This window comes from Ochotona princeps, chromosome 4 (genome assembly GCF_030435755.1).
Source record: "Ochotona princeps isolate mOchPri1 chromosome 4, mOchPri1.hap1, whole genome shotgun sequence".
NCBI classification, from domain to species: domain Eukaryota; kingdom Metazoa; phylum Chordata; class Mammalia; order Lagomorpha; family Ochotonidae; genus Ochotona; species Ochotona princeps.
The window spans coordinates 84,478,298-84,495,016 of record NC_080835.1 but is presented as its reverse complement, the minus strand read 5'-3'; the positions used below and the strand labels follow the sequence as shown (position 1 = coordinate 84,495,016).

General features: G+C 40.6%; 1 protein-coding gene across 1 annotated transcript in view; it reads left to right on the top strand.

Moving 5' to 3' along the window:
* Window positions 1-16,719, top strand: part of DYNC2H1 (dynein cytoplasmic 2 heavy chain 1) — a 280,093-nt gene that overhangs the window by 178,535 nt on the left and 84,839 nt on the right. Inside the window, exons 79-80 of the mRNA XM_058663973.1 lie at window positions 2,525-2,635; window positions 12,788-12,943. Coding sequence (XP_058519956.1) covers window positions 2,525-2,635; window positions 12,788-12,943 — 267 coding nt within the window. The remainder of the gene's footprint in view (window positions 1-2,524; window positions 2,636-12,787; window positions 12,944-16,719) is intronic.

Below are 16,719 nucleotides of genomic sequence, written 5' to 3'. Positions count from 1 at the left end.
TATTTTTTTAAGGGTATGCAAGAGATTTCACAATGCTAATTAGGATTAACAGGGAAGTAGGGAGAACTTTTTTCTGAAGAAAAATGGGTAGTCTTTAAAGGATTGCAATAGACCAACTTAAGGAAACCAAAATGTATACTGAAGCAATCATTTCATTTAACTTAGATGATTCTGGAAGGAAAGTAATTTTAAGGCAACACATTGCTAGATAGGTTTACGTGCAAGTGTGCATTTAAGTCTGATACTCATTCTAGAAAGGTGAATATGATGGTGGATGGAAATGTGGAGTCTAAAGAGAAAAAGGCTAAGTGGTTTAGCTAAGAAAAGGCAGCAAAGGAGATCACAGTTTCAGCGGCATAAATAATATGGTTTTGGAGATGAACAGTGAAAACGTGTGCATCATAGCACTGGAGAGGATCAAGTATGTCAGTGTGGTTAAGGGAGTTAGATGGCTAGGAAGTGACAGCTTGCAGAAAATCATGTGGAAGAATTTGTTTTTGTCCTTGGACTTAAGGAGGCAAAGGTGGTCCTTAGCAAGGGGATGCACTTAATTTGGTAGAAAATATAACCAAAGAGAATTCTTTTAGGAAAGCCCTGATCTAATTGTGAGATTTTGAACAGTTTTGCCATCTTAGTAAATAGCAGCTATAGCACCTTAGTCAAAATAATCAGTAATGATTACCTATTAACGCCAGTCAGTAAGATAATGAGTTGATGGTTTGTGATGATTCATTTTCAAAATGAGATATGTGAATATTCATGTAATTCTGTATTACACATTTTAATGTGTAAATATGTACAAATCGTGTGGTGGATCGAATGTTTAATGAAAGAAAAGTCCAGTGCACACTTGAGTTTTATTTCCTATTCCAAACAGATGAGTCAGTTATCAAACTATGTAAAATATAATAACATTTTGTACATTAGAAGTTTTTTTTAAGTTTTAGTATTTAACAGGCAGAGTGACAGAAAGAGGAGGAAACAGTCCTCTTCCATCTTCTGATTTAATCCTCAACTGGCCTCAGTTGTTTGAATATAACCTTACATAAATCCAACTATATCACAGATGTATTTCTTTTACATTTCCTTTATTTTATGTTAACTTAGTGGAAAACCTTAGGTAAAAATTACTAAAACTATGAGGTATGAATACATTTTATCATTTTCCTTTAAGACTTACATATGTAACTGAAAATCAGTTACAAATTGAGGGAGAAATAGTGATATTCCATCCTCTGGTTTATTTCCCAAATAACCACAACCACTAGGGCTGAGGTAGGCAGAGCCAGGTTCATGTTACAGGGCAAGGCAGGTGCCCTGGATGCCCGGGTCACCTGGGCATCTTCCAGGGCTTCATCTGGGTGGCGAGCACACAAATATTGGGGCCATCTTCTAACTCTTCCAGGGAGCTGGATCTGAAGTAGAGCAGGTAGTACATGAACTGGCACTGTGGTTGCGGCTTCACTCCCTTAATGCCATGGCAAACGCTGGTTCTTTGTTTATCTTTTAAAATAAGCAAAATGTTTCTGTGGCTATTCTTTTATTTATTGGTCATCTTAAATTTGGTCTTTCACATAATACTAAAAATTAATATTTGTATCAGGCACAGATTTTATCAAAATAACTTGTAGATGTCATTTTTAGAGCCATCACCCTTTGTTATTCAATCTACAGACACTTGCTTATTATAGAAAAAGCTAAGAATTCTGTTAGGTACTGATTACAGAAAGAATTTGTTCTTGTCTCTCTTGAATATAATTTAATACATTCAGAAATAGGTGCTGTACAACAAATGACTACTGAGAACTTACAAGATGACAAAAATGATTATTTCTGCTTCATGTAGGAATAGGGGAAAGGTTATGAAGGATTCCTCTAAGATACTGAATTTAAATTGTATCTGGGTTGATGAGTGAGAGTTTGCTAGATTTCATAGGCAATATTGGGTAGAAGGAATATGAAGGGTAAGCAAAGAAATACACATTGAAATAAATGACTGAAGTGAATATTTGAAAGGCATAGGTAGATGAATTTGTAAGGTGAAAATTTAAGTTTGTTTCACAGTACAAAATCTGAAATTTGCCAGTATTGGAATTGATACAGTTGTGTATAACTCCCCGAAGGCATAAAATGAAGCAGTGGGATCCCCCAAACCACATGCTTGTTTAGATATAGCAAGTATAAACACTTCGTTTGTACTTAACTGCAGTATCAAGCAAGGTTTAAGTATCGCACACCATCTTATACAATATTAAATTTAATTATCTTGTGTGAGATGCTATGCATCATGGAACCCAGGTCACATAGCAAAGAAATGGCAAAGTTCATTTCAACCCAGCCCGTGTTCAAGGTCTTATTCATTGCATTAAGCTAGGATTAGAAAACATGAATATTTTAACAAAATGTCACCAGTAGTTTAAGTATACGAGAATGTCACAGCAGTCTTATTAGAAAAATGATTCTTAAAAATTGTTAAGAATTTTGTGTATGTGTTACAGTAAATTTTTACTGTTTTCATAAACAGGAATTGAATACTCTTCAACCTAAAGATTCCTTTCGTCTTTGGCTCACTGCAGAAGTTCATCCCAACTTTACCCCTATTTTATTACAGTCAAGTTTGAAGATAACATATGAGGTAAGATACAAATCTTACATCACTGTTTGTATGCCAGTCACTTTCAGTTGCCTTCTAAAGATTTACAAACACCAAAACTAGATACAATATAAAATATAAATAGCATAAAAACACATTCATTATTCTTTAATTCTATTTAATGTAATTTGTTTTCTTGGTAGCACAAATATGAAATATTCTATGCTTACAACTTTAAGTATACAGTGTTGTCTTTATGTATATCGTTGGGCCACGAATCTCTAGAACTTTTCATCTTACAAATCTGGGACTTGAATAGAATGAAAAGGGCTTTTGAACTTTTCTTCTACCAACTCTGGCAGCCATCTGTTTTCTGTTTCTAAGTGACTATTTGGTATACCTTGTTTAGTATTACGGGGCAGCATTTGGCTTTCTGTGACTGGCAATTTCGCTTAGAATAATTTCGCTAAGGCTCCTTTCTTTTGAAGACTAAATAACATCCCATTATGTGTTTATACCTTATCTTCTGTGTCTATGTCCATCAATGGAGTTGTATGTGCTGCTTGTGACTGTTGTAAAAAATGGACATAGACGAACAAGATTGCCATATATGTAACTTGACATCTTTGCTCTTGGCATTCTCGGTGCATCTTAACAGACCATAATATGCTTCAGAAAAGTCTTTTCTTTTTTTTTTTTGTTTGTTTGTTTGTTGAGTGTACTTGTGGTTCTTTGACAACCTTTTGTAATTTTTTTCCTGATGTAAACTGTTCAATGTAATGTTGATTTATTTAATGAGTACACTGTGATACTTCAACACACGTACACATGATAAATCAGTGAAACCAGGAAAGTAGCCTTTGTTTCCTTCCCTTTTCTCTATATTCAGAACCTGTCAGGTTGTCTCGAAGTTTTTTATACAGGTTGTAATATATCACTTTTAACTATAGTTCCACTGTTTGGTGGAGCATTCACACTTATTTATGCCTGACTGCATTTGGGGATCTAATGTTCATTCTTTGCTATGCTCCTGCCATCCTTCCCAACCTCTATGAATCATTAGTCTAAGGTCAGAAAGACTTGCTTGTTTATTTGTTAGCTTTTCATGTGAGAGCGATTGTACTGTTGTCTATGTATCAGGCCCATTGCAGTTAGCACTAATGATCTCTATGTAGTTCTACCCATTTTACTGCACATGTTAGGATTTCATTGTTATTTATGTCTGAATAATATCCCATGGTTTATACATACCACAATTCAATTACCTGTATATTCAATAATGGACATCTAAATTGGTTCTACACCTTGAATATTATAAATAGCACTGCAGTGAACTTGAGAGTGTAGTTATGTCTTTCGTGCTTATTTCATTTCCTTCACATACAGGATCATACTGTAGTTCCACTTCTAGTTTTTAGGGAGCCTACATATTGTTCTCCATAATTATTTGTTCATGAAAAGGAAATAAAAATTCCTTTTTGTTCCAGATTTTCACCAATATTTGTCATTCTATATTTATATAGTTTATATGTATATATTTCACATATATGTATGTGTTTAAATTTTTTGTTTTATATATTATATATAACATGTCACATATAGCATTGTACAGATTTAGTAGCATAGTGCTATTTCCCACCCACCCTCCCTCCTACACACATTCCCCACAATCTCCTGCCTTATTTTTTTCCTTAATTTTTTAAAAGATTTATTTATTGTTATTGGAAAGTCAGATACACAGAGAGGAGGAGAGACAGAGAGGAAGATCTTCCATCGGATGATTCACTCCCCAAGTGAGCCGCAATGGCTGGTGCTGTGCCGATCTGAAGCCGGGAACCAGGAACCTTTTCTGGGTCTCCCACGTGGGTGCAGGGTCCCAAAGCCCTAGGCTGCCCTCGACTGTCTTCCCAGGCCACAAGCAAGGAGCTGGATTGGAAGTGGAGCTGCCGGGATTAAAACCGGCGCCCATATGGAATTCTGGCGCTTAAGGCGAGGACCTTAACTGCTAGGCCACGCTGACAGGCCCTTGTTTCCTTAATTTTTGCAATGACATATTTTCCTTTCACTTTGCAAGCAGTTAACACTTCATTAGGTAGGGATTTCAACTCATAGCCAGTAGAGGAATAAAGTATTTCTCAGAAGTCTAAACAATAATCGAAGCACAGCATGTCAATCTTACTGAAATGGGTTTCAGTATTTTGTGGTGTGTGTTTCAGGTACCACAGACTGGGGAAAATAGGGGTCTCGTTTATTTCACTAAGCAAGGTCATTTCGCATTGGATCCACTTAGTTGCAAAAGACAAGACTTTTTTTTTTTTTTATAGCGGAGTGTGTGTGTGTGTGTATGTATATATAAAATACAGAATACAGAAATACATACATGTGTATATGTGATATATATGATATATATGTGATATATATATATATATATAACTGGATATATAAATATATATCACATATATTTCCAGTTATTTTCTTTTTCCACATTTCTCCACATTTGCTTTTTCTAGTTATTGGAGCGTCTGGGTTGATTCCACATTGGCTATTGTGAATTGAGCTACTGTAAATATGCTATAACCATGTACAGATAACTCATACTTTTTTCCTTTGAATAAATTTCCAAGAATGGGATGGTTGTATCATATGGTAGGTTTATTTTCAGATCTCTGAGGAATCTCCTTACTATTCCCATATTGATTGTAATACTTTACATTTCCCCTCCCTCAAAGAACCTCCTTCAAAGAACAACTTAGGGTACCTTTACCTCACATCCTCCTCAATACTTACTGTTTTCTGATTTCTATATGATGACCACTCTAACTGGGATGAGGTGACACCTTATTGTGATTTTAATTTGCGTTGATGGCTAGTCTTTTGGCCATTTGAATTATTCTTTGACAAATTTTGTAACTGAGTTGATTCTTGTTTTGAATTTCTTGGTCTGTTTAGATCTTGGATATTAAACCTCTGTCACTTGAATAATAGGCAACACTTTTCTCCAAATCTTGTTTACCTCTTCATTTGTTGATTGTTTCCTTGCAGTTCAGGGGCTTCTTTAGCTTGATGGGATTCCATTTGTCTAATTTTGTATTAATTTCTTGTGTTTCTGAGATCTTTTCCAAGAAGTCTGTGTTTATGCCTATGTCTTTTTTTTTTATGCCTATGTCTTGAAAGGTGTACTAGATGTCTTCATTTAGTAATTCAGTGTTATCAGATCATAAATTCAAATCCTTGATCCATTTGGATTTTTTTTTTGCGTATGGTGGGAGTCTTGTTTCTTGCTCTTGTACCTGTAGATCTAATTTTCCAAGCACCATTTGTTGAGAGTCTGTCCTTTTCCCCTGGATTGACTTTGGTTCATTTGTCAAAAATGTTTTTCCTGTAGATATTTGGGCTCATTTCTGGGATTTCTGTTCTTCATGATCTTCTGTTGTTTATTGATCTTGTCTGTTTTGGTGCAAGTACCACAATGCTTTGATTATAACTGCTCTGTAATACTTTTTGTCGTTGTTGTTAATTGTGTAGTATTTCTTGAAGTCTGATATTGTGATGCTTTTAGATTTAAGGTTGCTTTACATATTCTGGGTGTCTTGAGTTTTAGCATGACTTTCTAGATCAGAGAATGCCATAGATATTTTATTTGGGATCACATTGAATCTTTAAATTACTTGGAATATCATCAGTGTTCATAATATCAAATCCATCCACAAACGGGCAGATTTTTTGCAACTCTTGGTGTATGCTTCTATTTCCTTCCTTAATGGTATATCTATAATATTCATTCTGGAGATCTGTCACACTCTTGGTTAAATTTCTTTCAAGGTATTTAACTTTGCTTGAAGCTATTGTGAATGGGAACTATTCTTACGAGTTCTTTCTCAGCCATGAAATAGTTTGTGCATTGACAAAGGTTGTTGATTTTGTGTCCTGCAAATTCAGTACACTATGTTATGAGTTTCAATAGTCTCAAGTAGTCTTTTGGCTTCGTTATAAAGAAAATCGTGGCATCTTCAAATAGGGATAGGTTGACTTCCTCCTTTCCAATTTGTATCCCTTTGGTTTCTTTCCCTTGCCTTATAACTCTGGCTAAAACGTTCAGGCTATATTGAATAGCAGTGATGACAATGAACATGCTTTTCTGGTTTCAATCTTAATGGAAATATCTTAAACTTTCCCTATTTAAGAGGATGCTGGCAATGGTGTTTTTGTTTATGGTCTTGATTAGGTTGAGAAATGTTCCTTCTATACCCAATTTTCTTAGCTTTTATCATGGAAGAAAATTGTTATTTTATGAAATTCTTTTTCTGTGTTTATGGTGATAGTCATTTCTTTTATTATACAGCTTTTTAATGGGGTGTATCACATTTATTAATTTGTTTGTTGAACCATCCTACATGCCAGGGATAAATTCCAGTTGATTCAGGTGAATTTTTTTCTGATATGTTCTTGGATGTTATTGGTTAGTATTTTGTTGAGGATTTTTACATCTATTTATCAGGGATATTGGTCTATAGGTCTTTGTATCTTTTTCTGGCTTTGGAATTAAAGCAATGCTAGTCATGTAGGAATTTGGGAGAATTGCCCCCTTTAATTGTTTTGAAAAGTTTAAGAATTGGAATTACTGCAGTTACTACTTCTTGAAGAGTTTGGTAGAAGTCAGCAGTGAAGCCATCAAGTCCTGGGGTTTTTTGTTGTTTGGAGGCACTTTCTTGCTGACTCGGTCTCTTAATTATTGGTCTATTTAGATTTTCAGTGTCCTCATGACCCAGTTTGGGTAGATTGTATGTGTCGAGAAATATATTTATTTTTTGTAGATTTTCCAATTTGTTGCCATAATGGCATTTAGCTCTTTGTAGTAATTCCTCATGATTCTTTGTGTATCTCTGTTCGTTGTTGTTACATTTTTTTAATTTGGGTTGTCTTATATTTTTTTAAAGCAGTTCAATTCATTGATCAGGTCATTTTTTGTTCTAATTTTGTTTTTGTTCTAATTTTGATTGTTTTTAACTTAGGGTTTGATTTGCTATCCTTGATTCAGGTCCTTGAAATGCATTGTTAGATGATTTACTTGATGCCTTCCTGATTTCTTGATCTAGGCACTGAGGGCTATTTTCCTCTCAACACAACTTTTGCTATATCCTGTATTTTGAAAATGTGCTGTCAGCTTCTATTATTTCCAGGATTTTTAAAATTTCTTTTTGCTTTCTCCTGATTTATTCATTCAGTGGTATGTAGTGCATTCTCCATGAATTTGCATATTTTCTAGGTTTTTTTCAGTTGTTGATTTCCACAACCATTCGCTAGTATTTAGAAAAGATATACAGTATGATCTATTTTTTTTATTTGCTAAGGCTTGTCTGATATCCTGCAGTGTGTTCTGTCCTAGAGTAAGTTCTTTTCACTTACAGAAAACATTGTATTTAGCAACTGAGACGAAATGCTCTGTAGATACCAATTAGGAACATTTGTATAGATTAGATCTTTTTTTGTTTTGTCTTTTGGTATAGTCAGTCTGTCCATTGACAATGTGATGTTAAAGTCACCCATTATTATTGTTTTAATATTGTATTGTCTCCTTTTAGATCCATGGGCAATGCTTTAAATAGCCAGATACCCTGGCATTGGATACATATACATTTACTATAATCACATATTCTTGTTGATTGATCCCTTAATCAATAATAATGCCTGTATTCATCACTTTTGATAGCTTTTGTGATAATTTGATTAGAATGGCTCCATTTGTTTTTCATTGGCATGAAATATCTTTTTTCATATTAGAATTCATGTGTATATTTGTAGGTGATGTATTTTATTTGTAAATAGCAAATAAATGGGTCTTGTTTAATTTCAGTTTGTATCTTCTGATTAGAGTACTAAGTCTGTTTGTATTCACGGTTATTACTGAAAGATCATACCTTGGTCCTATCATTTTTTCATAAATATTGTCGTTGTTTGCTTTGGATTTTCTTTGTATTTTTACTAGGAAATTTTCTGCCTTCTTATTTCATTTCTCTACTTATTTTTTTTAAACATTTATTTATTTTTGTTTGAAAGGCAGATTTACAGAGAGGAGTGTTAAGAGATCTTCCATCCATTGGTTCACTACCCAAACAGCCACAACAATAGAGCTGAGCCACTAAGATGCCAGAAGCCTCTTCCGGGTCTCCCACACAGGTGCAGGGTCCCAAGGCTTTGGGCTGTCCTCTACTGCTTTCACACGCCACAAGCAGGGAGCAGAAAGGGAAGTGAAGCAGCCAGAATATAAACTGGCACCCATGTGGAATCCTGAGACTTGGAGAGAGAATATAGACACAGAGTCATTGCACCAGGCCCATCTTTCTCCATTTCTTATGTTTAGCACATCCTTAAGCTAGACTTATGTTTTGGAAGGTTTTTATTTCAGCTTCATTTCTACATGAGTTTTGCTGGGTATGGTGTTTTGGATTTGCAGTTAATTTGACCTAGATATGTCTCTGCGTTCTTTCCTAACTTGTAGGATTTCTGAAGAAAAATCAATTGTATGTCTGATTGAAACGCCTTTGAAGTTTCTTTCTTGTGTGTGTAGTTCAGAATCTTTATCTTTACCATGTATAATTTGACTTTAATATGTCATGGGGAAGATTTTTCCTCATTACGTCTATTTGGAGTGTTCTGTGCTTTTTGTACTTGAATGCCCGTTTTTTCTTTCCTCCATATTAGGGAAGTTTTTAGATATTACTTGACTGAACAGGCTTTCTAATCCATTCTTTCCAAACCCTCAGAAGCTCCTAAAGACACATATGTTAGGTCGTTTTATGGTAACCTATAAATCTTGGACAACGTGTTTTTTTGCATTTATTTTCTTGGAAATTATATATTTTTTCCCCAAGATTAGTCTTCTAGCTCAGAGATTCTTCTGCCTTACCTAATCAGTTAAGTCTTTCCACTGCATTTTTAAATTTGGAATATGGAATTCGTCATTACTAATATTTCAATTTAATTTCAAAATCTCAATCTCATGGGAAAATTTCGCAGCAGTACTATATATGGATTTTTTTAAATTCATACATTTCTTTTTCAGTACCTTTTAAAATACATTTTCAGGTATTACACCAATCTCTTGATGTTCATTTTTATAAAGATTTATTTTTATTACAAAGTCAGATATACGGAGAGGAGGAGAGATAGAGAGGAAGATCTTCCGTCTGATTCACTCTCCAAGTGAGCACAATGGCTGATGCTGTGCTGATCCAAAGCTGGGAGCCAGGAACTTCCTGTAGGTCTTCCTCGCGGGTGCAGGGTCCCAAGGCTTTGGGCCATTCTTGACTGCTTTCCCAGGCCACAAGCAGGGAGCTGGATGGGAAGCAGGGCTGCTGAGGCTGTCAGAATTAGATCCGGGACCCATATGGGATCCTGGTGCGTGCAATGTTTGGACTCTAGCTGCTAGGCCACTGTGCTGGGCCCTGTGCCCCTATTTTGTTCAGAACATGTTGTTCAGGAAAACTATTGACCTCTCTCCTTTTTCATTTGGTATGGTATTGAAATGTTGTGTTCCTTTGGAGGAATTGCATTGCGTCAGATGTTCATGTTTTTTGTGTGTGGGTTAGTCATTTATGAAAATACGTTATTCTCTGGCTTATCTTTGTACTGTGCCTCTATGGTGGTGAGTGCTTCCTCAGTGCATATCTGGAGAGGTGTACAACGTGTCCATAGTGTACTCTAGCCTACACTCTAGTGTAGGGTGTGGTGAACCCCTTGTCTTCACGGGAGAGAATGATCTTGACTCTCAGTGAAAGCACTGCCTCACCTCTTGTCTTTCAAGTTGGTTAACCAGCAGTGCAAGCCTGTGGTGGCTGCAATCCCTCCCATGCCAATGTGTGAACCACACAAAATATCTCTGCAGTTCTCTGTGCCCAGAGACGAAAGTACATATCATACTGTCATGCGGTCACAACATTGCCACTTTCTTTGTGTACAAGGCTGGATGAAAGTGATGTTTCAGAGCTCAGCCCTCTGTCCATCAGAGCTTCTACTTACTGCTCACTGAAGCTTTTTGTCAGCAGACTTTTGGAAATGGAACCCTTCCTTAATTCTCTTAACCCAGAGCAGTGTAAGCTCATGTGGCTTTCTCTTATTCAGTCATCTTGGATCTCTTTGACATTTTTGAATCTGCATATCTATACCTCATGCTTTGGAAGTTACCAGTTATTATTTCACAGAATATATTTCCAACACCTTTTTCTTTCTCTTCTCTATTTATCCCAGTAATGAAAATGTTATGTGCTTCTTGGCTTCCTGCTTGTCTTGTAGGCTTTTTTCATTACTCTAATTCTTTCTTTTCTCAAGTTGTCTGACTTATTTCGAGAAGTAAAGAAACAAAAGCAAGAACAACAACAGAAAACTTCCCAAGTTCACCAATTTGGGGGGGGGGGGGGGGGCTTGATGTAGTCCAATGGTTGAAGGCTTAAGTTGTATTTTTTTATTTCATTGGTTGAAGTTTTGCCTCTAAGCTTTGTTTGGTTTTCCTTAAGGATTTGTCTACATTGAAATTATTATTCTTGAGTTATTTCTTATTTTGCTGACTTGTCTGTTTTATCTTACTGTAATTTGGGCGGGTCATTATTTGAATTCTCCAGGGATCTTACAGATTTCCTGTGAAGGTGTATCTATGGAACTGTCATGTTTCTTAGGATACCATGCCTCAACTTTTTCATGTGTGTGTGCCTGTGTTCATGTCTATGCATTTTTTTAACATCTGCTTGTTTCCACTTAATGGAGTGTATTTTGTAGAAATAGCGCTTTTTTTTTTTCAGATGAAATATGGCTTATTGGTTGAGTGGGTGCTCCATGTTTTGGTACTGAGAAAAATGTGCTTTGGCCTCTGACTATACCCACTGATATTGAAAACAGTGGTGTGTATTAGCACTTCCCTAATCTGAACTGTAGCTGTTTGTGGAGTTAGTGCTGTGGCAGCACACTGGATTTGGCCTCCAAAGTTGGATGTTCTCAAGTCTTACTGAGTTGAACACTAATGCAGCTGGGGCTTGTGGTTGTGACAGCCATAATCCAAGAGCCCCACCACATGTTCTAAGCCCTCTGAGTTTGAGCATGGAGGATGTTCAGGCCTACCATAGCAGGATTCAGAGTCCCAGAGCCACAAGACAAGGGGAGAACTATCCTGAATTCCATGTAATGAACATGAGTGGTGCTAGTATTTGTTTCACTGGCTACCACATTTCCAGAGCTGTGGGATGTTGATGAACTTGTCTTCCATCATCTGAGGCAGCCACTGATCCAGAGATTCTAATGGAGCCACCTATCGGCCTCTAGAAAAGAGTAGGTTATAACATTAGCTTTATTCAGAAGACGGCACTGTCCTATAGCAGTTTAGATTTTCAGGTTGGATAGAAACTGAGATCTCTGGACAGCTTCCTAAACTTGACATACAACCTAATGTGTAATTCTGTATGCAGCACAGTTAGTAGAATTCTTTGACCAAAAAAAAAAAAAAAAAAAAAAGAAAAGAAAAGAAAAGAAACAAAGATTATAGTTGGTTCTCCCCTCTCTGCTGCCTTTCTAAGTCTCCACGTGGTTCAGGGATCCCCTTACTCCCTTGCTGCTGCAGAGTTCCTCCTCAGTGAGTCACTCTAGCCCAAATGCATTCCTTTTTTATCATATTACTTTATGGTGGAGGAGAGTACAAGGCACTGCTATCTAGCCTTCTGGGCTCAAGCCCTTCCCCCCACCCCACCTTTTTAAAAAAAAAACAACAAATTATTTTGTTTTCCAAATAGTGCCATATTCTTAATATTTTCATAGTCTTAATATTTTCTACACTGAACATTCTTTTCTACTCACTGAGTTTCCTTTTTTTTCTTAGGTTATTAGTTGCTATTGTTCGGCCTGACTTCTTAAGTTGAATGTTTGATTGTTTTTACTGACATGCATTAATATTAAAATTTGTGAATTTGCAGTAAAGGATGTATGATAAATATTTTCACAAGACTGACTTGTGTATTTTGAATATTGCTGTTTATATGTAATTGTGGAAATTGAGATTGTTAAATGTTAGTTAAACTAGTTTTTAATCTGTACATCTTGAATGGTATAATAAGTCAAATTTGGTAGTGATAAAAATTTTGTGTCAAATATATTTTCAGTACATTAGACACCTGTAATGTTTTCAATAATATGTTAATTACTTTTGTTAAGTCACCTCCAGGTTTAAAGAAGAATTTAATGCGTACTTATGAATCTTGGACTCCTGAGCAAATTAACAAAAAAGATAATATACTTCGAGCTCATGCTCTCTTTAGCTTTGCATGGTTTCATGCTGCATGTCAAGAAAGAAGAAATTATATCCCACAGGTAACTGAGAATATCTTAACATGCATAATCAGCTTTGTAGCTTTTCTACTAGAATATTTTAAAAATGTGATCTAAGAGACTATGATTATATCATTTATGGGCTCATGACTCATACTTTTAAGCTCAAGTTTAGTATTTTCTGCAACTTCTAATTTGTATATATTCTTTTTTTTTTTTTTTTTTATAATCCATTTTATTGTATTGTTGTTGACAATCTTTACATAGTTAACTATAGTTGAAGGAAAATCAAGAAAGAGAAGAAAAGAAAAAAAAAAAAGGTTCAGGGGGATAGGGAGGTGGGCAATGCTATTATGTCCATATTGTTTCCATCATGTATCTGAGGTAAAAGGGGATATTGAGGGAGAAGCCCCACCCGGTTTCCCGCCCACCCCAAGTCCCGGATGTGGGGCATGCTCTGAGATATGTGCTCAAGTGGAGTTAATAGTTCTCCAGTTATGAGTCACTGCCAGTTTCGCTCGATGAGGTGGTCCACTGATTGATATGGTCCATCATGAAGTCTCCATTTGTCCCATATTTCGCTGCCAACATGTAGCTGAGATGAATGATTGTCCTATTCTGTCTTCTGTCTTTTCTTGGTTAGAATTCTGAGTCCAGCAGTTCAAGTGGGGAGATCTCCAAAGATACTTTGAGGTATTCCCAGACCAGATTCTTGTATGTTCTAGCAAGCACAGGGCCCGGCACAGTCCATCACCCTGGTCAGCTGGTGGTTGCAATTGCTGTGTTGGTTCTGTTTTCAGTCCCGAGTTACACTGGAACCAATGGGTGTTGCAGTCCAGTCTGGTTCGGCCCTTACATCAACCAGTGGGAGCTGCAGCCTAGTCGGGGCGACCCACAATAACCCCCACCAAGCCTGCCCCCTACCCTGGTTTGCCAATTTGTGTAGCAGAAGACCAGTCTGTCCCCCATCCCATTTGGCTCTGGTACTTGTCAATGGGTATTAAAGCTTAGTTCTATCTAATCGACTCAACCATCCAGCCCTCACAGATGTTGTTGAGTGCCTCTGTCTAGCCATCCCAGCCCCCGTCCTAGTTTTCATGCCCTCCCACGGGAATAGTGACCCAAGAAGGGGGAACCCACTTTTTCCCTCCCAGGTCTCTCTGTCCCGGTTTATGCACTCTTTAGGTGGTCCTGTGATTTGACTCGACAGAATTAGTCCCCAGTGCCAGCTTCTGCCAGCTGATGCTGTGGCCCTGATCTTGTCCACATGCAGCGCACAGGTGTTGTAGCCTTGCTTAGTCGTGTCTGTCTCTATCCCAGCCAACACTCCCCAGTGGGAGTGGTTGTCCAGCGAGGGGACCAGCCCCTTAACCCCCCCGCCAGCTCTGCCCCTCCCTTCCTGGATCTCACGTGTGCTGGATGGGTGCTGCATTCATATCCAGTACAGGCAACCACGCCCTGGCGTTCCAGAATGTGTACTGGTTTTGTCGCAACCAAACCCGGCCCATTCCACACTCTGTTCTGGTGATCGGATTTGCCAGAGGATGACATGAACTGATTCAGCCTGGCCTGCTCCTGACCCATGCCGAATGCATGCCAGTGGGAAACTTTCCATGGCCTATTCTGGGCTGTTTCCAATCATGCTTCTCGCGCTTACCTGCAGGGACTGTGTCCTGCCAGAGGAGTTGCCCAGGCTCCTCCATCAGAACCCCTCCCAATGCCAGATTTTGCGCTTGCCAGGGGGTTCTTGAGCCAACCCTACTGAGTTCACCTCCTGTCCTAGCAGGAACAGTGGCTTTTCCTGGCTGGCTTTCACCCCATTCTGACTCTTGTTGTTGGATGTTTCAGCCCAGCCATGGCTCGTCCATACCCACATACAGCTCACACATGGCTCAGAAGGGGATTGAGACCCAGCCTAGTCAGTCCCACATCTACCCTGTTTCTCCATAACACCAGATGGTGCTGGGATCTGAACCGGCCTGGTGCATCCAATCCCAGCCCACACTAGTGCCTCGGGTGACTGCAACTGTTTCCTAGATAGAACGCAGCCCCCATTCCAGCACATACACCCCTTGGTGGGAACCTCATCTCAGCTGTGGCATCCCAGATTGGGACCGTTCCTAGCTGTAAATCACGCACCTGCACGTGGTTGCTCCGAGGACCATTAGGTGCCAGCCTGCTACACAAGCCGGAGCTTATCTTTTGCTTGATAGGTGTTGAAAGCTCAGCATTATTAAGGGATTGGAAGTTCTTCAAAGGAAGAGTTACTGGCATTGGGAATCTTTAGGATTGACTCAGATCCCAGAAACAGTGGGGTCGCTCTAGAGCTATCTCAGCAGCGATTCAGATGTCCAATACCCTAGAGCTCCCCGGCCGGGCGGCCAGCAGGCTCAGCCTGGCGCCAAATGGCGCACTGGCCGCCCTGGCCCAGCCCGCCATGAGCCATGGGCACATGGCGGACTGGGTTCGGGATCCAAGCTAGACGTCCTCTCCCGCAGCCCTCGGCTCGCCTCTGGCAGCCGGAGGTTAAATCCTGCAGGCCCGAGGTTGCGCCCCTCCCCAATCCCGTTCACCCACCACCCAATGAGGGTGTTGGGTGGGTCCCGGACATGCCCAGTCACGGAGGCCTCCCCCCTCGGCGTACTCACCCCAGAAGGAAGCAGGCCGCACCCAGGCATGTCCGGGCCCAGCCCGCCATGAGCCATGGGCACATGGCGGACTGGGTTCGGGATCCAAGCTAGACGTGCTCTCCCGCAGCCCTCGGCTCGCCTCTGGCAGCCGGAGGTTAAATCCTGCAGGCCCGAGGTTGCGCCCCTCCCCAATCCCGTTCACCCACCACCCAATGAGGGTGTTGGGTGGGTCCCGGACATGCCCAGTCACGGAGGCCTCCCCCCTCGGCGTACTCACCCCAGAAGGAAGCAGGCCGCACCCAGGCATGTCCGGGCCCAGCCCGCCATGAGCCATGGGCACATGGCGGACTGGGTTCGGGATCCAAGCTAGACGTGCTCTCCCGCAGCCCTCGGCTCGCCTCTGGCAGCCGGAGGTTAAATCCTGCAGGCCCGAGGTTGCGCCCCTCCCCAATCCCGTTCACCCACCACCCAATGAGGGTGTTGGGTGGGTCCCGGACATGCCCAGTCACGGAGGCCTCCCCCCTCGGCGTACTCACCCCAGAAGGAAGCAGGCCGCACCCAGGCATGTCCGGGCCCAGCCCGCCATGAGCCATGGGCACATGGCGGACTGGGTTCGGGATCCAAGCTAGACGTCCTCTCCCGCAGCCCTCGGCTCGCCTCTGGCAGCCGGAGGTTAAATCCTGCAGGCCCGAGGTTGCGCCCCTCCCCAATCCCGTTCACCCACCACCCAATGAGGGTGTTGGGTGGGTCCCGGACATGCCCAGTCACGGAGGCCTCCCCCCTCGGCGTACTCACCCCAGAAGGAAGCAGGCCGCACCCAGGCATGTCCGGGCCCAGCCCGCCATGAGCCATGGGCACATGGCGGACTGGGTTCGGGATCCAAGCTAGACGTGCTCTCCCGCAGCCCTCGGCTCGCCTCTGGCAGCCGGAGGTTAAATCCTGCAGGCCCGAGGTTGCGCCCCTCCCCAATCCCGTTCACCCACCACCCAATGAGGGTGTTGGGTGGGTCCCGGACATGCCCAGTCACGGAGGCCTCCCCCCTCGGCGTACTCACCCCAGAAGGAAGCAGGCCGCACCCAGGCATGTCCGGGCCCAGCCCGCCATGAGCCATGGGCACATGGCGGACTGGGTTCGGGATCCAAGCTAGACGTGCTCTCCCGCAGCCCTCGGCTCGCCTCTGGCAGCCGG